Consider the following 22446-nt stretch of genomic DNA (forward strand, 5'->3'; position numbering starts at 1 on the left):
GGAGGAGGAGGAGGGGGAGGAGGAGGAGCAGGAGAAGGAGGAAGAGGAGGAAGAGAAGGAGGAGGAGGAAGAGGATGAAAAGGAGGAAGAGGAGGACGGGGAGGAAGAGGAGGACGAGGAGGAGGAGGAAGAGGAGGACGGGGAGGAAGAGGAGGAGAGGCTGTTGAAGTTGTCGGGTTCAGGATGTGCCTTCGCTGGGGGATTTGGAGACAGCCAGGCCCAGGACACCCTGATCTACTTCCGCCTCTGTGCCCTTGGGTGTCACCACCTAGCAGGGCACCCTTGGAGCATGTGCCCTCCACCACAGCCTGCCAGAAACTGCCCACCCAGCTCTGCAAAGAAGCACATGACCACAGACATGTCATTCTGTTGCCTCAGTTTTAAATATTTATTTAAAATCCGGAAGGGAAAGGAGAGTCGGAACTCACTGGGGCTTCCACACACCGACATCGGGACAGACAAACACGAGGACAGCAGATAAACCCGAGATGGGACAGGGGCCAGGTGGAGTCTGGTACCGTGGGGACACAGTGCTGAGATGAGCCCCAGCGGGGAGCGCCCAGGCTGGGACAGTGGGGGTGGGGGGTGGGGGCGGAGTGAGGTATTAAATATTGCAGACCAAACCCAATTCCCCAAGAGACACCATTAGAAATACTCAGAGACTTCCATATAATTTTCCTCCTTCCATAAAAATAATTTCATAGTTCAAATAACTTCAAAATCCAACCCAGGCCCTGACAGGGTACAATCCAGATCATCGTGAATGCCACCAGCACGCAGGTGGCCAAGAATCATTCTTTTCTCCCCAGCCCCAATTGACACCCATGTTGACAGCGGGTTTCTGCAGAGTTTAACAACACTGAGAAAGCAGAGGGACAGCTGCCCAGGGGGACCGGCTCCTGGGAGGGAGAGCTGAGCTTCGTTCCCAGTTTCGTGAGATGGTTCAATATTTACATTCCGAGGCTAGCCCCAGCCCACACTGCCCTTGGCACTGGTTTCTCCAAGGTCAAGGCTGCTCCCGGCCTCTCCAGGGCAACAGCCTCCCTCCAGGACCCCGAAGGCACAGCAAGACGCTTTGTACAAGGACAGACATTTCCAAGTCCATAAGTTAAAGGGAAAGCCCTCTTCTTCCGGTTTCTGGTAGGGTTTTTGCTGTTGTTTCATTTTTTCTTTTCTTTTTTTCTTTTTTCTTTCTTTTTTTTCCTCCTTAGCAGATTACCGGACAAGCATAAAGACGACACTAGGAAGACAGAACGATTCCTCTAAACTGTCATTTGGAGGACAGAGAACCATGTGAACCGTGTCCCACATCAAAAAAGTTTCTTCGAAGTCTGTGGCAAAAATAGTAGCACCTTCAGAATCTTAAATAGGTTTTTTTTTTTTTCCTTAAAAAAAAAAAAAAATCACATACACTGCGAGACGATTGCGAGCACCGGCGATTTCACAGTGGAGGTAGCAAAAGTGGGGACCCCCAGCCCCAGGATCTCGCCTTCCCCACCCCGCTGCTCTTCCTCACCCTCTCACCTCTTTCCCAGGTGAAAAAATAGTAACACACCTTCTTTGGGTTTGTTTAAATAATAATAATATATATATTCTTCTCTCTTTCCTTCTCTCCTTTTTCATGTCTCCTTTCTAATATTGCACATCAAAAGCTCCCTGGCAGAGCCGGCTGACGGGGCGCCCCTTCCCCAGCTGGCTTGGACGTGGGGCTCTCTGGGCAGGAGGCCGGGGAGGGAAGCCGGCAGCCGCAGGGCTGGGGTCGGCCGGGGGCCGAGGCGGGGTGCGGTCTCGGCAGACTCGCTGGCTCTTTGGTTGGTCTTTGGGGGTGAGCTGCGATGGGCTCTTCCCAAGGACACTCAGTGCCCTGCTACCCCCCTTCCCCTGCTGCTGAGCAGACAAGATCTAGGGACCCCTCGGGCAGAGCAGGGGGCTGCCTCTCCTGGGGCCACCACCCTCGGTACCCGGCCTGGCCTCCCCCTCCTTCCTCTGCCACAAGGCCACAGGCACCAGGAGGCCAGGGTCAGAGGAAGCACGCAGGGCCAATTTCCAGGCGGTACTGCTTCCCTGGCGAGGCGGGAGGGAGATTGTCCACGCTGACAATGGGCAGCTGCTGGGGGTCCTGCGTCCGGAAGGTGAAGAGCGTCTGGTGCCAGTGGCCATCCAGGACCTGTGGGTGGAGGAAGAGGTACAGGTACCAGGTGCCCCTGAGCCTCCCATCACGCTCAGGGCCTCTGCCATGGCCCTCCTCCTGCTCCGTAAGGCTCCGGGCCACTCACCACAGCAATGACCTGTACTGGCACATTTACTTTGCTCCCATTTTTTAACTCTCCCGAGCGATGCTTAATGAACAGTAACCAAACCTTTGTGCACATTCTACAGAAAGTTCTAGAAGTAAAATTGCTAGACCAAAGAATAGGTCCACATGTGAAGTTTGAGACATGTATTGGATATACATCTATACACAGAAGCTTTCCAGAAAGCTCTGCCCATTTCTTTTCGCCAATCATTTCATACAGGAACGTTGGTCTCCCCACATCCTCACAATCACTGTGTATTATGGGTTTGGTTCAATCGTGTAAAACTGGTTTTTACCTTTTGATGACTTTATCTCCCCTCCCCCTGCAAATCCAGCTGGGTAGAAGAAATCAGCCTGGCAAGGTGGGACCAAAGAAATATGTCCTCTGTCGAGCATTTGCAAAGAAGACGGCTTAGAGAGTTAAACTGGTGCAGAATTAAGCCCATCAGGAGATGGGATCACACGTGCAGAATGCTGACTTTCTTTATCCCACACTCAAGGACACACTGTTAAAAAACTTAGTCCTAATATCTATCTCGATTTTTGTGCTTAGTATCAGAATTTATTGCTTTTATTTATTTTTATTTTTTTATAGAAATGGTATTTCTTAACACAATTTATCAGAAAGACCGACCTTGCCCCATTCACTATTCTGCAAGGCCAACTTTGTCATGAATCATGTCCACACACAAACCCCAGACAGAATCTGGATGTACTCATCAGTGGGGGACCCACAAAGACGCCTTAGAGGTGAGTACTTCTCTATTAGTCTGCATGATTTTTCCCAGCCAGACCTCCCCTTAGGAAGTTCCTGGAGGAATAAAAGTGAACAAAACAACTTCTGAAATTGTTCTAATAAAAATATTACATGGAAATAAAAGTGACATACGTCTACACCTGTCGCACGCTGGCACAGTATAAGACTGTTAGACATACGAACAAGTTTTTTCACACAAGTTTCCCCATCTTCCTCTGGCTCTGATGATTACCTTACAGCCGTCCATGGACACCTCTGGCCTGAACTGACCCCCAGCTTCAAAGATCTGCCCGTTCCAGGCCCGGAAGCGCACAGCCTGCTTGGCCGGGGTGCGGCCCGTGGTCTCCTGCCACACGGTCATGTTCAGGCAGTGGATGGTGATGTGCTGCGTCACCTCGGAGCTGAGCAGGTGCAGGAAGTTCATCTGGACCCGGCTGACGGCAAACTCCACCTGGGGGAGATGGGGAGACAGGTGGTGAAGCGTGGGGTGCAGTGCCTGCAGCTCTCAGGGCTCCTGCCTCTCTCTGGAGGGGCCAGGATAAGCCAACCCTCACGTATGCCCACTTGAAAGACCGGGAAACTGAGGTCCGCGTGACTGGTCCCCAGCCCATCAGCTGCATCATGAGAAAGATCTGCCGACCCCACAGCAGAAGGATCTCGCCCAAGACGGAGACCCGTGGAGGGAGGAGGAAATGGGAGGCACTTTCTAAGCCTAAGTCCCAAGAGGCTGGGGGTGGGGGTGCTGGCAAAGGCAGAGCCGAGAGCAATCAGCGAGACTAGGTGCCACTGAAATCCAGGTCCTTTCCCTGAGCTAAGGTGTAGGTAAGTGTCCCCAGAGCCCTTTGTGTTGAAGGCTTGGCCACCAATCGTGGGAAGTGGTGGGACCTTGAGAAGTGGAGCCTGGTGGAAGGGAGTCAGGTCACTGGGGCTGCCCTTGAAGGGGCTACTGGAACCATGGCCCGCTCTTGTCTCTTTTCTGCTTCCCGGCTGCTTCCCTGCTCCCACCATGATGCCCTGCCTCACCACGGCCTCCAAGCAACAGGGCCAACCAACCACAGACTGGAACTCATGGCTGTGAGCCAACATAAACCTTCCTCCTTGTAAGTTGCCTATCTCAGGTATTTTGTTACAGTAACACAAAGCTGATTAACACACCTGCCATTGTTTCTGATGAGAATTGCAACACAAACAGGCATTCACTTTGCCACCTACAGCCTTGCCCATATGCACAGCAGGTTTGCCATTCAGCCCCTAGACCTCCGAATCACAGGAGAGGGAGACTGCAGTGGTCACTATGGCCCTGCTGACCTGTGAGTTCTGGCTGCAGGGGCAGCGGCAAGTTTGGCTTCCTCACGCCCAGCTCAGGGGCTGTATCCTGTCGGATAGTTATAACAATGACTTGTTGACCCACTGGCTGACAGACTGCTTCCCTAGAGATTCTCAAACTCCAGGAGTGACATGGTCAGACACACCTTCTAGAACCTCCCAGAGGGTGGGGGTGGGGCTGGTAGGATGGGATACAAAGGGCTCTGGGTCCCCAGCCCCTGCAGTTAGAGCAGGCATGAATCACCCCCTAAAATGCTCCTTCCAGAGAGGCAGGTGGCAAGCGGGCATCGAGCAGGGGTTCAGGATTGCATGTGTCTGGGAGGAAGGTTCGAGAGGAGCACTGCACAGATTTGCTTCAGGCTGATTGCTCGCGGTTCTGTGAGCCAGGCCCCCTGTGGCCGGCTGACTGCTCTGCTTTAGTACGAGGCAGAAGGGGGGACATTGGAACCATTCCAGACTCACACAGGTGGAAAGCACTGGGAAACCAGATTGCTCCACCCCGTCCCCAGGGCACAGAGGAGCAAGCTGAGTCTCGGAAAGAGGAGGTCTTTCCCAGGACCATGCAGGAAGACAGGCAGGGCTCAGAACAGAGCCTGGTTGGCTGTGGCCCAGGGCAGAACGGGGCAGACAGGGCCAGCCCAGGGAGAAGGCGGGCACCTTGGAGGCCGTGATGGGCTTCAGACACGTCTGTCCGCCGTGGGTGAAGTTGCAGGAGACTTCAATGGTGTCCGAGGAGCAGCCGAGGTTCGGATCCACCCAGTAGGTGCCTGCAGACAGCACAGGGGGTGATGCACGGATCTGGGGAGGGGCGCAGGTGAGGTTCCGCAGATGACTCTGCACCTGTGACCCACTGAGCCCCACTTGGGCATGAAGTCGGGGTGAGCTGGGCAGGAAAGGGATTCCCGGTCCACAGAGGGGAAGGGAGCCTTCTAGGCAGAGGTCACAGCTGGAGGAGCCCAGGGCAGAAGGTCCCCCGAGGAGCTCGTCCTATGTCCCCCCGGGGGTGTCCATCTTCCAGAGGAGACAGCAGGTGAGAGTGAAGCCAAGGCCCACGGCTCCTCTGGGCCCTGCCAGAGGGGCTCAGCCTTCCCAGGCAGCCAAACCAGGAGTGGGACCCAGGCCACCAGTCCCAGCTTCACGAGCCAAGGAGAGGTGGTGACGGTGCTGTGACAGGCCCCAGATCACAGATGGGGGAGTTGAGGGAGGTGGAGACCCAAAGGGGAACCCCAACCTCACCCGGGAAGCCTTCCTGGGGCTGGGCTCTCCTGGCCCTTGGGGACTTTTTTTGCCAAAACTCTATCTCATTGCACTGAAATGGTCGTCCCCAGCCTGCGGATCTGTGGCTCTGGAATAGGGGGACCACTCCACTGTGTACCCCACAAAATCCTACAGACCAGGAAGTACAGCCTGGCACACGGGAGCTCAGTGACTCAGTCAGTGCCTGTCTGTCTCCCTAAGGACAGAAACTTGGCCCAGAGGTGCTGAGAACCAAGTACCCCCTCTGCCCGGCTCCTCCTGGAGCTGCCCCCCTACCCCCTGCACCACCAGCCTGGGCAGGAAGCGCCCGCTCCCCTGCAGTCGCTCTCACCGTCCGCCATCTTCTGCTCACAGTCCATGAGGTCCCGGCAGACCCGGGCGGGGTTCTCCTTGGTGCCCAGGGGTGTCTTAATGCTCTGGATGAGGTTGCTGAGGTAGTGTAAGGTTTTCAAGATCTCCCCTCCCTGGTCCAGCACCAGCCGGTCTGCGTAGCTGTGCCCCTGTCACAGGAGAGGCATGGCCATTGGTCCCTCAAGTCCTGGCTGGCCTGAGGTCCTCGCTGCCTGGGAGGGTGCTCAGCTCCCAGGCTGGTGGCCAGGCCAGGCTGCGTCTCTCTCCACTTCACAGATAAAGAAACTGGGGCCAGGGACAAGAGGCAGTGGGAGGGGCTGCCACCATCCGCTCAGGTTTGAGGAAGCACAGGTGAGGCCCTGTTCTCCGGCACAGGAAGGGCAGAGCCCCAGGAGGAAGGCAGACGGGGCGCACAGGACACCACGGCGTGGCCTGCGAGGGAGAGTCCGTGGAGGAGGAAGAGGAGCTGCCTTGGGGGCTCCTGTGCCCTGCTGGGCTCACCTGGGTGGGAGCAGGAGCTCCTGTGAGGCCCCAAGTCACACACTGGGACCAACAGACACAAGTGCCTGGGGGAGGACTGCGGCTCAGAGATGGGGGAGGAGGGGGATGGCCGCAGAGTGCGGGGAGCAGGGCCTTTGGGTGACCTGATCAGTCCTCCTGCAGGACCTCCAGCCCCTTTCCAGAGCCACAGATCAGAGCTCAATAAGCCTTCCCCCCAGACCTGGCAGAGGCCACGTGTATGTCTGTGTGCATGCACGTGGGTGTGCATGTGTGTGCATGAAGGTGTGTGGGTGTGAAGGTGTGCACATGTATGCACATGTGCATGCAGGAGCATGTGTATGTCTGTGTGCATGCACGTGAGTATGCACGTGTGTGTGTGCAGGTGTGTGGGTGTGAAGGTGTGCACATGTGTGTGTGCAGGTATGTGGTGTGTAGGTATGCACAAATGTTGGTGTGCACATGTGTGCATGCATAAGGACGTGCATATATGTACATGCATGTGGGTGTGCAGGTGTGCACATGTGTGCGTGCAGGTGTGTTGTGTGTGGGTATGTGCATTCAGGTGTGTGAGCGTGCAGGTGTGCAAATGTGCGTGAACGTGGGCGTGCAGGTGTGCACATACATGATGTGAGTCTTCTGTGTGGACAGAGCCCACCCCAAGCCCCCTCTGCAGTGGGTGGGGGCAGGAGGCCATGCTCCAACCAAAGCAATGACAAGAACACAATGTGCCCCTTGTGAAGTTCTGACCCCTGGTCTCCGGCACTGTTCTCCTGCTCTGTCCCCTGGCGAGGCGTCCCCCTGCCATGGGGTAACCTTAGGGATGGTGCATGGGAGAGGAAGAGGGCACAGCCCCGGCAGGCAACCTAGGTCTGTCGTTACCAAGCCAGCTGGCCTTAGTGTGCATGAGGAATAAACATCCACATATCTGCGGACACTCATCTCCTGCCGTGTGCGAGGCGCTGTGGGGAAGGCACGGTGCGCAGGGCTATTGTTAAGGACGGCCACAGGCCAGCTGCCTCCCTGGATGTGGAGCAAATGACCTCCTGGGTGGAAGGAAACTCTCCCCTTCTCTGCCCACGGATATCTGTCTTTCCACTGACCTCCCTGGGTGGACGGCAGGGGCCCATCCCTGCTTCTGTCCTCCTGCACCATGAGCCCAGCAGTTACACAGAACAAACAGAGAAGCTGGCTGGGGGTGGAGGTGGAGCTGGAGCCGAGAGCTCCCCATCCCGGGACGGGGAGCCGGGTCCCGGCCGAGCCCTGACCGTGGCCAACTGTGAGCTCTCTGCTGCTGGAGGACGGCTGGCCAGGCCACAGGGCGCCCAGGGGAGCGTCTCTCCCTGACTCAGGGCAGCAAGCGTCTCCGGACCCCAGAGGCCCTGGAGAAAGCACAGGCCAGAGCAGCTCCTGTGTGCCAGCCGTGTGACCTCGGACCTGCTGCTGCCCCTCTGAACCCTGGGAAGAGCCTCATCTGGGATCGTGAGATGTCACAGACACGGCTCTGACACACTGGCAGGCCAGGTGGAGGGCACAGATCACACAGGGCCGTCAGCCACTCTTCTCCCAGGACTGGACACCATGTGGGCAGAGCTCCTGGAGGTACCTCTGGTCGGAGTGCTCCGTTAGTGTCCATCCACGTCTGGAAAGCTGCCCCAAGGTCATCTTGTTGCTGTGCAGGGAAAGACAAGGGGTATATCCTGGTCCCCCAGGCCCAGAAAGTGGGAACCCCAGGGCCTGAGCACCCACCCTCCCACCTCACCTGGTTTGGCAGGATCTTGGCCAATCATACACTCTGCAAACTCCTTCCTCCCATGGAGACAGTCAGTGACTGTCACTACCCTCCTCTAGGCTCTTCAGTAGCTCCCCCTGGCCCTTGGGATTAAGTTAGAACTCCTCCCGTGGTTACAAGACCCAGCTTGAGTGCTGTGCTCCTGAGCCCTGTCTCTCTCCTCTCCCGGGCACATGCTAGCACTGGGCACACTCAGAACTTCTAAGTTCCTGGGTGCCGTGCTGTCTGACCACAGGGCCTTTGAAAGTGTTGCTCCCTTTCCCTGGAAAATTCTTCCCTTCCTCAAATGCGCTGTTGGGCTATCTCCTATTCCACTGCTTCTCGACTGGGGCGATGATGCTCCCCTGGGGCATTCAGCAATACCTGGGGACATTTCAGACAGGTACAACTAGGGAAGGGGCACCACTTGATCTTCAGGTCAAGACCAGGAAAGCCGCTCAGCCTCCCACAGGGCACAGGATGCCAAGGTCAGCAGTACAAAACTTGGCAGTGGTGGGAGGCCTCTCTGATCCTCCTGGCTCCAGGCCGCTGGGGCCCCTTTCTCTAGGCCCCACAGGTCCGTGTCTGGCTGGCACTGTACCAGTCTCACGAGCCTCCAGCCCTGCCCCAGGCTGGCAGAGGCAAAGTCTTGCCAGAAGAACAGGGGAGAAGAGATCTGGGAACCGAGTAAAGCCGAGGGCCTGGAGGGACACCTCAGGGTCCAACCCAGCCCTGCCACTTCCCGTCCATGCCCTGGGCCTCAGTCCTCCCATCTTGAAAATGGGCCTGACACAAAACTCCCCTCAATGAACTGAGGAGCTAACTCATGAGTCCACCGTGGAAAGCTCTGCCCCTGGCGTCTGGGGTGTAGCCAGCAGGCAGTCGATCTAGCTGTCACTCAGAAATCCAAAAGCCTCTCCTTTTCGGTATTTTAGGAGAAACGGCTTTTCTCCTGCTTCCCTTCCCTCCCCGCTGTCTCTTATGGGTGAGAAGGACGCGGGGATGTGGAGGGACAGTCAGGGCGGCCATGACTGCTTCTGTGACAGTGGACAGAGGGACCTTGAGAACCTGGGAGGAGCTGAGAGGCCGAGGACTCGTGGCCCGGGCGCCATCTCAGCTCGGTCTTCCTGGGGCCCTGCCCGGGAGGGACGCGCTCAGGGCTGGACCCAGAGGTCCACCAGCACAGTGGGAAAATGGGGACAGATTTGTCCCCGGTGGGGCAAGGCCACCATCTGGGGTGTGGCCCCATCTGTCCACTTTCCTGTCCCTCTTTGGACAGAATCTGAGGCAGAGGGATCCTCAGCCACCAGCCCACCTGTCGGGGCGCAGACAGAACCAGGGGCCAGCAGCCGGGCAGGACCCCGGGATCACGGTCCCCAGATGTGAGTCCAGCAAGAGGAACACTCAGCTTTCCTGCCTGGTGGCCCCAGGCCCCTCCTGTGGCCTAGGGTCCAGGGCTTCTGCCAAGGAACGAGAGGACGGGGGCATCCCTGGGCCCAGCTTAGGGTTCTGGCCACCGTGGCCAGACAAGGCTGTTAGCTCTCCCCTTCACCTCCCAGGCCTCACCCCAAGTGACCAAAGAGAAATTCTCCAACTTACAAGCTGGACTGGACGCCCTGGAGGTCCCTGCAAAAGAAGATGGTGGGTCGGCACTGGACGGGCCCGGGGCCGAAGCCCCGGCTGCCAGGAGACTGGTGGCTGTGGGGCAGGTGAAGACGGCCAGGCCAGTGTCTGCACCCCCGCAGGCCGGGATGACCGTCCCGCCCCCGGGCTGGTCTGCGCTCTCCCAGAGTCTGTGACTGCAAGAAGCACGTGAGTCCTGCGAGACTCGGGGTCAAGGACAGTCTGCTGGCAAAGCCTTGACCTCCATAGGGACCCCGCCTCCTGCCCAGATGTCCAGGGTGCCCCATGCTAAGACACCAAGCTACCTACCGGTGGGCCAGGCCGCCCTCTTGGGCCGGGAGGACCCTGAGGAAGAGAACAGTTAGCCTTGGTCAGCAAGGGCCCTCCGCCTCCCACCCCAGGTCCTCCTCAGGCAGACAGGAGGCCCAGGACCGTGGTTCCCTGGGGTGGACAGGTGCAGGTGAGGTCCAGAGAGAAAGGGCACCCAGGACAGTGGTCACGGACAGGAGACCCAGAGCCCCCGCCCACGCCCCTGCCCTTCGCCCTCACGCCAAGCACACTCACCCTGGGGCCCTGCAATCCCTGGAGGAGACACAAGAGGGACAGAGTCAGGCACAGGCCGCGCTGGGGCCACCCTGAGTCCCCTCGTCCTCCACTCACCCAGTCCCCTCGACTGCCTCTGTCGCCCTTCGGACCCTGCAACAAACCAGAGCCCCGTGAGACAGGGTCGGAGGGGAATCCAGTTCCCGGAAGGGGAAACCGAGGCCCAGCCCCTGCACCTACCGGGAGCCCCGACGGTCCCAGGATTCCGAGGGGCCCAATGATGCCCTCCTTCCCCTAAAGGAGACAGACAGGCTGAGTGGGCTGGTTCCAGGCCTGGGGAACGGTCCCAGGGACAGAAGCTGGGGGGCTGCCTGCGCGTCCCCAGGGATGGGCGGGACACCTCCCCGGGCCACACACTCCCCGGCTCCTCCCGCATGCAGCCCCTTCTGTGTGCCGGGGGCTACCAGACTGGAGCAGGAGGAGAGGGGGAGGAGGGGCTGCGGCCCAGCTGGCGGAAGAAAGCAGGAAGAGGAGGACGTGGGTCCCAGGTGTGGCCAGCCCGGGGCTGGAACAGAGGGGACTCACCATCAAGCCAGGAGGCCCCCGGGGGCCCTGGATGCCTTTGAAGCCGAGGTCCCCAGGAGGACCCTGCGGGAGCAGAGGAAGGGCAGTCTGTGCCTGGGCAGCCCAGGGGGTCCCCCGAGCTCCCCCACCCTGGTGTCTGGGCCCCAGGAGGAGGTGGAAGGAGCCCACCCACGGGTATCGCGCAGGCGCAGGCCGTGGCACTGTTGGTTGGTGGCCTGTGCCTCTGGCGGAGTTCTGCATCCATCCTCCACTTACTGTCCCCACTTGACAGATGAGGAGGCTCAGCAGGACTAAGCCGCGTGCCTGAGGCACAGGTGAGCCGCGGAGCTGGGCTAGGAACCCAGGTGTGCCGCTATGGCAGTGAGCATGAGGACGTGCTCGCTGCTGGCTGTGTCCCCAACTGTCATGGTGCCCGCACTGTGAGCGCTCGGCCAATATTGGTGGAATGAACAAGTGAATGAATGAGTGGGTGAGGGTAGAGGACCCCACAGGAGCCGGGAGGAGCGGGGGTCCGTACCTTGGGTCCAAAGAGGCCAGACACTCCTGGGAAGCCCATCTCGCCAGAGTCACCCTGCGGGGAGAGCAGGACAGGGCTAGGGTGCTGGCCCGTCACCCAGACCCAGGGGCCATCGGAGAAGAGTGACGAGCTCACACGCTCGGTGCCAGCCTGGGTGCTGAGGGGCCAGGGGGCGGCGTCCTCCAGCAGGCGAGCGGGGAATCCCCGGGGAAAGCTCCGCAAGGCTCCTGTCCCAGGTCCTCAGGAAGAGAGAGAGGGATCCGTGGAGCCCACCCACCCCAAGAGCTCTGTTAGGACATGGTCCCCTAGAGTCACCAGGGCTATGGGCCAGCTGTTTGACGTTCCCAGGTGCCCTGTTTATAGATGACAGAAATGAGGCTCAGAAAGGGCGGGAATTTTGATGGAGGGCACCAGGTTCAGACTGGGCGTAAGCAACCACAGAGGCCCTGACCCCCACAGCCAATCTACAAAGTGGTCAGAGAACAACCAGTCAGGGAGGCAAGAGAGGACGGGACAGAGTAGTGGACTCTATTCATGTAGCTATAGCTGACCCAAGCCTGGGCCACACTGTGGTTACTCTAGCTCTGTAATAAGTTCTGAACTGGGAAGTATGAGTTTTACTACTCGGATCCTTTCCAGATCAGAGTCTATTTGCTGACTTTAGCAAATTGTGGTAGGGACTGCATTGAATTGGGAGGCCAGCGTGTGGGGAGTACTGCCATCTTAGCAATGTCGTCTTCTGATCCATGAACATGGGATGTCTTCTCACTTACTCAGGTTTTTCTTCAATATTTTTCAACAATGTTTTGATTGTGTTCAAACCATAGACCAATGTGAGAAAAATGGACATCCTCACAATCTTAAGTCTTTTAACCCATGGACACTATGTAGGTACATATGTTTTTCTTTAATTTTTTTTAGCAATGTTTTGTCATTTTCAGGGTACATTTCTTGCACCCTGGTAGGATGTACCTCTTGGCATTTCATATTTTTATGCTATTACAAACAGTATTACTTTCTAAATTTCAATTTATGATTACTTGTTGCTAGAAACTACTAGTGATTGCTTAATATATAGTAATACAATTTATTTGTGCATATTGATCAGTTTCCTCTGATCTTAATAAACTTGCTTATTACAATAGCTTTCTTGTAGATTTCATTTGATTTTTCTCCATAGAAATCATTTCATTCTACAATGAAAATTTTACCACTTCATATATGAATTCCTTTTATTTCTTTTTCTTGCCTTATTACACTGGCTAGAATGGCCAAGATGATATTAGATGGAAATGATAGCTTGTTTATGCTCCTTAAGAGAAAGCATCCAACTAATCACTACTGCATATGATGTTAACTGAGTTGTTCTTGGGTTTTTCTTTATCAAATGAAGAAGTTTCTTCTGTACCTAGTTTACTGAGAGTTTTTATCAGAAATGAAATTAGATTTTTGTCAAATGTTTTCTTGCATCTACTGAGACGATCAAATGGTGTTTTGTTTTAGTTTGTTAAATATGGTGGATTAGAAAATGATGGTGGAATGAGGTGGCCATCATTACTCTAGGTACATGTATGACTATCCATATGGTGTGACACTACATCGTGTACAATCAGAGAAATGAAAAGTCGTGCTGCAACTGTGTGCCATGAATCAAAATGCATTCTGCTGTCATATATACCTAATTAAAAATAAGTAAATAAAATTTAAAAAATATGGTGGATTAGATTGACCTATTTTCAAATGTAACACCACCCTTGCATTCCTGGGATAAACTCCACGTGGTCTTTTTGTGTTGTCCTTTTAAACACAGTTTTAGACTCATTTTTCTAACATTACATTGAGAATTGCTGTGCCCCTATTTATGAGGTGTACTGGTCTGTAGTTTTCTTGTAACGTCTTTGGTTTTTAACATCAGGTGATTCTGGCTCATGGAATAAGTTGGCTCACGGAAATAAACTCATTTTCTGAATAAGTTTACATAGAATAGGTATTATTTGTTTCATAAATGTGCTTAGTAAAATTCACCAGAGTTTTATTTGTGGGAAACTTTAAACTCACTTATTCATTTTCTTTAAGAGATACATGGCTATGTAGGTTATTGATTTCTTCTGGAATGAGCTGTTAGTTTTGTCTTTGAAGAAATTTGCCCATTTCACCTGAGAGTTATTTAAATTTCTTGCCATGATGGTTTTTTTTACAATATCCCCTTATTATTCTTTTAACACCTTTAGTGATAGCATCTATTATTCCTGATATTAGTAATGTAAGTATTCTCTCTCTCTCTCTCTCTCTTTTATTTTTCTGAGAAGTTTGGCTAGAAGTTTATCAATTTTACTGACTTTCTCAAAAAAACAACTTTCCATTTTTCTTATTGTTTTCCTGGTTTTTAAAATTTCTGATCTTATTGTTTTCTTTCTTCTACCTTCTTGGTATCTATTTTTTTTCCCCTAGTTTCTTACAATGGGATCTGAGGCCATGGATTTGAAAGCCTTCTCTGTTCCTTAAACACCCCACTAAGTGCTGTCTTGGCCCCACTAGTGATACACTGTGTTTTCATTTCATAAAATATTAGTTTCCCTTTGGATTTCCTCTTTGATTTGTGGATCATGTGGATGTTCTTTACATAGTTTTCAAATATTTGGAGATTTTTCAGATATCTGTTATTGATTTTCCATTTCATCATCATGGTACAGAACATTCTCTGTGTGAATTGAATCTTTGTGACTTTTTAAGGCTCATTTTTATAGGCTCAGAAGGTCTTGTCTTCGCAAATGCCCTGCATGTGCTTGCAAAGAATGCATATCTTGCTGAAACTTGGTGAGTGCTCTATTAGGTCGCGTTTGCTCATAATGTTCCAGTTTTCTACATCCTTACCGAATTTCTGACTATTTACTCTATTTATTGTTAAGAGAAATATATTGAAATCTTCAATTGTAATTGTGAATTCGTCTACTTCCCCTTATAGTTCTATCAGGTTTTGCTTACTATATTTTAAAAAATCTTTTTATTTATTTATTTATTTATTTTTAATGTGGTGCTGAGGATCAAACCCAGTGCCTCACACGGGTGAGGCAAGTGCTCAACCACTGAGCTACAGCCCAGCCCTGCTTACTGTATTTTAAAGTCTATTATCAGGTGTATGAACATCTAGGATTTCTCTATCATCTTGACAAACTGACCCCCCAGATCACTATGAAATGAACCTCTTCGTCACTGTTAATAACCACTGCTCCAAATCCATTTTGTCTGATATTAAAATAGCTTCCCTGGCTTTCTTTTGACAAGCATTAGCACAAAATATCTTTTTCCATATCATGACTTTACTCTATTTCTGTCTTTACATTCAAATGTCTTTACATTATTTTAGTAGTACATAGTTGGGGCTCGTTTTTTAATTCAATTAAATTATAAATTTGTTTTTTGGGGGGAGGGGTACCAGGGGTTGAACTCAGGGGCACTTGATCACTGAACTGAGCCCCATCCCCAGCCTTATTTTGTGTTTTGTTTAGAGACAGGGTCTCATTGAGTTGCGCTGCACCTTGCCTTTGCTGAGGCTGGCTTTCAACTCGCCATCCCCCTGCCTCAGCCTCCTGATCCGCTGGGATGACAGTCGTGGGCCACAGCACATGGCATAAATCTGTTTTAACTGGGGTATTAGGGTCAATTGCTATTTGTTTCTATTCTTTGTTGTCTACTCCTTGTTCATCTCCCCCTCTTTGTCCATCAGGGTGAGGTATCTAGCCCCTGAGACAGATGGTGAGCAAGGTACAGGAAGAGCACTGTCCCTGGAGTGCAGACCCGGGTGCTGGCTGGGATCCCCTCTCCTCATTCTGGAAGGGCTGCAGCACCCCCACCATCCAGCTCAGGGAGGCTGACAGCATCTGGTGCCCAGAGAGATTATATCTCTCTTTGTCAATGGCTTCTTGGCCTAGGTGTACATTTGTGAACACAAGTGTTGTGTGGGTACGTGCACACGAGTGTACGTGTGTCTGTAGTGTATTTTTCAGATGTGTGGGTATGTCTGAGTGTGTATGTGAATGCATGTGAGTGTGTGTACAGGTGCAGGTATACACGCATGAGTGTATTTGTGTGTGTGTGTATATGTGTGCTTGTGTATACAAGTGGGAGTGTGTGAGTGTACTTGTGTGTGCGCTTTGTGACTCACTCACCACCTGGCCTTTGGATCCTGGCTCCCCCTGCTTCCCAGGAAGCCCCGATCCGCCCTCGGTCCCCCTCTTGCCAGGGGGACCCAGCTGCCCTGGTAACCCACTTTCACCCTAAAAGAAACACACAAGATTGCCAGTCAAAGGGGGAAATGATTTCGGGGAGTGGGGGAGGAGGGCCTAGGAGATCAGGGATCCCACAGGGTCCCTCGAGATCTCAGGGTGGTGGGGTGATGCAGGGAGGCTGGGGAGGATGGAGACCCTCCGAGGAAGCCTCCTTCCTCCCTCTGGCGTGCCCTCCCTCTCCTGCGCTGTCCCTCTTCTCCCCAGCATGCCACAAGCCCCCTCCGACCTGGCCACACATCCCTCCACCTACAAAACCTTCTCCTCCGTCAACTCCTCACTGGCTAAAGCCACCCGTCCTTTTGCCTGCTGTCCATTCCCTACTAGACTCTAGTTCAGAGAGAGCAAGAGCCGTGTCTGGGTCCTTGGACTTCCTTTTCCCCTCAGGGTCTAGTCCTGGGCTCTGCCTGATTGGCAGCAGCCTCTCATCCCAGGGAAGCTTTCGAAGGATGCCTGCCGCCTCCCATAGGCTGTTCCACCGGGACCCACAAGAGGGCGCCCGCGGACAACTCAGCTACAGTGGGTCATTTCCAGAGCCCTCTAGGGGGCGGTAGTTACAGCTCTGGGAATAAAGTAGCCTCTAAGACTGGGACAGGGACCCCAGAGAAAAGTCACAGCATAGATTTTTATTTTCACACAGGCCCTGGGACATGGGTGATGTAAGAATTGAAAGGGCAGAGAGAAGGTCAGTGAGTTAGAAGCGTCTGACCTTGAATCCTGGGGGCCCCTGTGCTCCGGGCAAGCCGACCACACCTGGATTTCCTCTCCTCCCAGCAGGGCCCACAAGGCCAGGGTCCCCGTCATCCCCTTGATCTCCCTGTAAAGAAAGCAGGCTATGGAGTCTCTGGGGTTTCAGGAAACAGGCCAGAGTCGGAGTGGGCACAGGGAGGACAGGAGGTCACTCCTGCCTGAGTGAGATGGCTGGACCCACAGGGACTGCAGCAACTAGGATGTGAGGTCAGGCAGGGGGTGGGCATCAAGGAGAGACCCCAAGAAGGTCCGTGCTCCCAGGACCCAAGGGGTGAGGCTGAAACCCACACCAAAGCACGCGGGAACTTCTGCCCGGCCCCCCCAAGTGTCCCTACTGGCTCCCTGGCCTGTGGCATGTGGCAGCCCCCCTCCACACCTTGTCTCAAATGGAGACACCATCTGCTCACCCCAAGTCCTGCTCACCTGTGGTCCTGCTCGGCCATCCCTGCCAGGAAGCCCATCTGGTCCCGCGACACCCTCGGGGCCCTGTCTTCCCACCACGCCCCGCGGCCCAGGCAGCCCCGGCAGCCCCTGGGGGTACACAGGAAGGTGGTGAATGTTGGGGTGGGGGAGAGCTTGAGGGGGCGCAGCAGCCACAGGGACTCACCTGGATCCCCCTCCGACCTGGGGCCCCGGCCTTGCCCGGCTTTCCCTTTGGACCCTGAGAAAGCAAAAGTGAGGGTCACATGTCAGGCTTCCTGGAGGAGGGGGCGCTCTGGGGGGAGGCGTCCAGGAATGAGGGCCTCTGTGAGCTCCTGATTCCATGAGCCGTCCGGGACAGCAGCCTGGAAGCCCAGGGCCAGCCGCCTTGGGGTCAGCCAGTGCTGTCCCCACGCTGCTTGGCCCCCTTGCTGCCGAGCTCTGGTCACTGTCCTCGTCTGGTGAGAGTCAGACCCAGGGCTGGCTGGGCCACTCATGAGGAGTGTGGCTATCCCTAGCAGGTGTGGGTGGAGGGGACCTGGCTGGAGGCCATTTACCTGGCCCAGCCTTAGGGAGGGAGGCCCGGGGAGCCTGGTCCTGGGCCAGCCCTTCCCCTGGCCCGGCCTCCGTCTCCCCAGGAATTCAGCCTTCTCACCTCTTCGCCTTTGGATCCTCTGGGTCCCGGCCGCCCCCGGGGTCCCGGATGCCCCTGCAAACCAAGGGGAGATGACGCAAGGCAGCCCCAGGATTCTCTCCCGGGGAGGGTGGCCAGTCTCCGCCTGGAGAGGGAGGGTGGGGAGGGGTTTGGGGGTGCAGGCTCGGGGGGGTCCCCAGGGTCAGGGCAGGAGAAACCAGAGTGGGCTGCTTCCCCACGTCCTCGGAGCGAGGGTCCCTTGAGTCTTTACTTCCCACTTACTGTCCCCCCCCCTCAGGGCAGGAGGGGGTGGGGCAGCAAGCACCACTCACGGGTTGGCCCTGCTGGCCAGGCTTTCCGCGGAGCCCGGGAACACCCTCCTGTCCCTGGAAGCCAAGGAGAGGCAGCTCAGGGGACCTGTCTGGGAGGGGCCAGGAGCCAGGGTAGGAGCCGCAGGCCCTGGTGGCCTTCCTAGCCGCGCATCACCGTCCCTCCCTGAGCCCAGCTCCCGTGTCTGCAGAATGGGCGCCACAGGGCCCTCCACTCACACGTGGAGGAGGGACAGGGCGTGAGAGCCTGGGGGCTCCACGGTTCGCCACTGCTCCTGCTGGGGGGCTGCTCCCAGCCACACGCAGGGAACCCAGGCCCTCGGAGGGAGGGGCCACTCAGGACCACAGCTGAGGAGGCTGCCAACAGACAAGGCCCAGCCGGTCTCCCTCTGACCCCAGGAAAGGCCAGGCCCCCCTCTGCAGTGGGGCTAGTCCTGGCCTCTTCAGGGGGTCTCGCTTCTAGCTGGGCACTGCAGGTGGAAGGGGGCCTATGTCCCGGGGCAGGTGGCCTCACGGTCCTGCCAGCATGTAGGACTCTGGTACTCACAGGGTATCCTGGGTCCCCGGGTTCACCACGGTCTCCTCGGTCACCCACAGGGCCCTGAATGACAAGGACAATAACAAAATAAAGGCCACAGCCTCACCTCTGCTCAGCCTGCCCCCACAGAGCGAGAGGCCCCACCGGGAAGCCACAGAGCCATGCAGCCCAGGGGAGGGGGCAAGGCTTACCCGATCTCCAGGCGGCCCAGGGGGCCCCTCCGCCTTGCCGTCCTCCCCCTGCTCCCCCTGTGGACACAGAACCAGCTTTAGGAGGAGTCACCCGTCCTGGGGACTCTGGGGACTGCAGGCAGCAGATGCACAGAAAGGCAAGCAAGCCTCAGGCAGAGCTGGGTGGTCTGGACCTGGGACTGGGGAGCACAAACAGCACTGGGGCCCAGCGGACCCCCTGTGGAGGCGGGCAGCACGAGGCTAGGGGTCAGCCCCCATCCTAGATGGGGCCAGCTGCGGGTCTTCAGCATGTCCCTTCCCATCTTGGCTTTTTTCAGCTGGGGAAGGGCTGAGCTGGTGAAGGGATGATGGTAACAGCCACAGGGAGCCCCCGAGACGGTGTGTGGCTGCTGGCCCGCGAGGACACTGCCCTGGGCAGACACAGGCAGGCCCACTGAAGCTCACGACAGCCCCGTCACTCTCCCTGTTCTGCAGAGGACAGGGGCACAGGGGGCCGTGGGAGTGCTTGGCTGCTCCATCCTCAGTGGCTGGGAGGAAGTGGACCCCTGACCAGCGTCCCTCCTTCCATTGCTCGGAGCCCCAAAGAAGGCCCTGGGGCTTCTCCTGGGGACACCTGGCAGCTGGCCGACTGCAGACCTTGTCCCTAACACAGCTTCAGAGTGGACAGTGGGGTGGGGACACCTTCAAGCGTTCTTATGAGGCCTCAAGGGGAGGGGCCAGCCCCCAGCCTCTGTGCCTGCTCGTGGGACTCCAGGTGGCCATTAGAATTGCTGTAGTTGATGACAGTAATAGAAGTGACCTGGTCAAGGACAGACGGGGTAGGAGCTGAGTCCAGAGCTGTGATCCTGGGCCACGGCGGACCCCGGAGGCCCTGGGACAGTGCGACCTCTTGCCAGTCACAGGGAAGGTGCGAGTGGAAGACGGGACAGAATCAGGGCCCAGACTCCACCCCCAGAAACTGCTGTGCCCCCTGGAGACCCATTCCAGGTAGGGGGCTCAGCAGGGCACCCGAGCCCCGTGGTTGTCCACTGGGATTGGAAGGAGCTCGAGAGATGGGAGGGGGAAATGGTCCCTGGCAGGCCACGTCCTGGCCCGTGAGCAGAGGGCCGTGGCTGAGGTGCGTGGCTGGGCTCTGTGGCTCCTGTGGGGAGTGGCCAAGCAGATTGGACCTGGCCTGAGGCCGAGAACCAGTGGCCCAGGGAGTGGGGATTCCCCCTCCTTCCCGCCCTCTCTGGCTGGGTGACCCAGTGCTCGGTCCCACTGTGGAGGGCCGCTGGGGACTGGTAAGCTCTGGGCAAGGGGCCAATATACACCTGGCCCGTCCCATGCTGGGCACTTCATGGGGTTCATGTCACACCTCACTTCACAGAATCTACATGACAGTCCTGTGCTGCTGGGCTGCACTTCACAGACGGCCACTGAGGAATCGAGGGCCAGGTCTGCAGATCACGCAGGCCACCCTCGAGGCTGCAGGCCGGGCATGCATCTCTGGAGAGCTGGCCAGACACCCTGCCTGCCCTGTGCCCAGAAGCCCATGCAGCCCTCTGGTGGCCTCTTCACAGACACGTGTCCACAGGGTCTCTCGTCATATTGGACACGACCCAGGCCCACGTTCTGGTGCCCTATCTCCCCCACCACAGGGCCCAAGACCCATGGCTCCTTCAGTGAGTCCTCTCCTGTCTGAGCCGGAGCCTGAGCCCCAGGCGAGGGATGAACGTGCTTCCCCTTGGCCTTGGGCTCAGGCCTCCACCCCGGGCCTCTGGGCTCAGGCCTCCACCCCGTCCTCTGTGCTCAGCACACGTCTCGATCCCGCTGGGTGGTCTCATCGTGTGGGGGTTTCCGGCCTCAGTCACCTCGTGACTGACATCCATGCTTGACCCTCACCCTGTCAGGGCAGGGGATGTGCCTCTTGTCCCAGGGCTGGGCACAGAGGTGACCCTGATACACGGGTGAACATGGAGCTCAGCTCCTGCCTGCTGGGCTTAGCGGACTGACGTGCCTGGCAGGCCAGCGCGAGTGAGCAGGGCCGCCTGTGCCACCCTATCTCCAAGGACCCCGGGGTGTGCTCCTGCGGACCCCAGAGCTGACCCTGGCCCCAGATATAAGGGGTAGCTGCTTCTCCATGATCAAATACCCACCTTTTCGCCTTTTGGTCCCGGAGGCCCGAGGGGTCCCACAGTGCCTTTGTGTCCCTGAAGGCAAACACAATAGAGTTGAGGGGCAGATGGGGACTCAGGAGGGACAAGGGCACCGACCAGGAAGTCAGATTTGGATGGAGGCACTGGACTGTGACACTGGGTTCCAGCTCTGCCCCAAGTTGCCGTGTGGCTTGAGCAAGCTCCCTAGGTCTCTGGGCCTGGCCTCCAGACACACCTCTAAGGGGTCTCAGGCCAGCCTGCTGGTTGGGGACTCAGAGGACCCCAGGCTGCGGCCAGAACTGCAGACGCAGGCACCTCCTCCACCCAGTCCCTGCCTTGTCCTTCCCCTCTCCCAGACCCTGCAGGGTCTCCATTACACCTTGGCTCTGGCGAGGGCCACAGGGACCCAGGATGGGACTCTACAGGCCCCTCCCATGCTCCTTCACCCCCAGCCTCATCTCCCTTTCTGATCAAGCCCCACCGCCACCTGTTCCACCCGTGGTCCCCTGCCACCCCCGCATCTGTGGGCCCAGGAGCTGCCTGGGCAGGGGGGACCCATCTCCTCGGGGGCCCTGGGGCTAGCCCTTAGCTGGGGACGCGGGGGCCAGGCAGAGCCGAGCCTGCAAGACGGGGCTCCAGGGAGGGAGAGGAGGTTTCCAAAGGTGGCGTCTGCTTACATCGTAACCAGCCAGTCCCGGGTCTCCTTGGGCCCCCATGCGACCTGGAGCACCCTAGGAGAGGAGGAGACCCTCGTTGGTGTGGAGCGTGGCTCTCAGAGCAGGGACACAGTGGGGACACTCTCCCCAGGGTTCCAGCTGCACTCAGACCAGGGGCCAGGCATGTCACCTGCCCATGAGGACGGGGTGGGGGTGGGGGAGCAAGGTGGAAAGGAAGCCGGGGCCTCCTCCCCAGCAGCCACCCTCCCTTGCTTCTCCAGGCTCCCGAGGGCCACCATGGCCACCTGCTTCATTTCCAAAACTTTCACAAGCCACTTAAACAGAGCTGTTACTAAGATTTAAATTTTATGGACTTAGAGTTCAATCAGTTTTATTAAAATCAAAGATGATACTCAAAACTCATCCCTCCCTGGCCCTGTGCCCCATCTTCTGTTGCTCTAGGGAGCCTGGACGGACGTGTCCCGACTCCGCCTTCAATGATGTGGGGGTGGGGTAGCGGGATGTCAGCCCCAGTGGGAGCACTGTCGGCCACCGGCCTCCCCTAAGGTCCTCCCTCCCACAGCCCGGGCGCCCCCTGGCCCTTCCTGCAGGACAGCCCAGCCACGCTCAGGGACACCCTCAAGTCCTCCAGGGGCCTGCCCTGGCTTCACCCCACCTCGGGAGCCCATTCCCAGTGAGAGAGCTTGCTTGGTAAGAACACCCAGGGACCGTCCCCTCCCGCTGACCACAGCAGGGCTTTAGTACTGGGGTGCACAGGAAGCCCCAGGGGACCCGCAGACCCCTTCAAACTGCAGGAAACCCTTCGCCTGTGTGTCCAGAGGGCGGAAGCTCTCTGCAGGTCCCCAAGGGGATCGTGATCCCAACGAGGGGACAGGGACGGGGAACACCAGGTGCTCGGCTAACAGCTGGGGTGGGCGATGCCCTCAGAAAGAAGCCAGTCCCTCCCTCCTGCCCTCAGT

General features: G+C 56.7%; 1 protein-coding gene across 1 annotated transcript in view; it reads right to left on the reverse strand.

The window, feature by feature from the left end:
• Window positions 1-404: 404 nt before the first annotated feature.
• Col27a1 (collagen type XXVII alpha 1 chain) overlaps window positions 405-22446 on the reverse strand; it is a 122646-nt gene continuing 100604 nt past the window's right edge. The window contains exons 40-61 of the mRNA XM_076845632.2: window positions 21488-21541; window positions 20811-20864; window positions 18673-18729; window positions 18491-18544; window positions 17947-18000; window positions 17636-17689; window positions 17168-17221; window positions 16984-17091; window positions 16520-16627; window positions 15694-15801; window positions 11525-11578; window positions 11008-11070; window positions 10663-10716; window positions 10540-10575; window positions 10444-10461; window positions 10189-10224; window positions 9856-9882; window positions 8092-8157; window positions 5968-6136; window positions 5037-5146; window positions 3286-3504; window positions 405-2167 (exon numbers count right to left, since the gene is read on the reverse strand). Coding sequence (XP_076701747.2) covers window positions 2021-2167; window positions 3286-3504; window positions 5037-5146; window positions 5968-6136; window positions 8092-8157; window positions 9856-9882; window positions 10189-10224; window positions 10444-10461; window positions 10540-10575; window positions 10663-10716; window positions 11008-11070; window positions 11525-11578; window positions 15694-15801; window positions 16520-16627; window positions 16984-17091; window positions 17168-17221; window positions 17636-17689; window positions 17947-18000; window positions 18491-18544; window positions 18673-18729; window positions 20811-20864; window positions 21488-21541 — 1704 coding nt within the window. The 3' untranslated portion in view covers window positions 405-2020. The remainder of the gene's footprint in view (window positions 2168-3285; window positions 3505-5036; window positions 5147-5967; window positions 6137-8091; window positions 8158-9855; window positions 9883-10188; window positions 10225-10443; window positions 10462-10539; window positions 10576-10662; window positions 10717-11007; window positions 11071-11524; window positions 11579-15693; window positions 15802-16519; window positions 16628-16983; window positions 17092-17167; window positions 17222-17635; window positions 17690-17946; window positions 18001-18490; window positions 18545-18672; window positions 18730-20810; window positions 20865-21487; window positions 21542-22446) is intronic.

This window comes from Callospermophilus lateralis, chromosome 2, assembly GCF_048772815.1.
Source record: "Callospermophilus lateralis isolate mCalLat2 chromosome 2, mCalLat2.hap1, whole genome shotgun sequence".
In the NCBI taxonomy this organism is placed as follows: Eukaryota; Metazoa; Chordata; class Mammalia; order Rodentia; family Sciuridae; genus Callospermophilus; species Callospermophilus lateralis.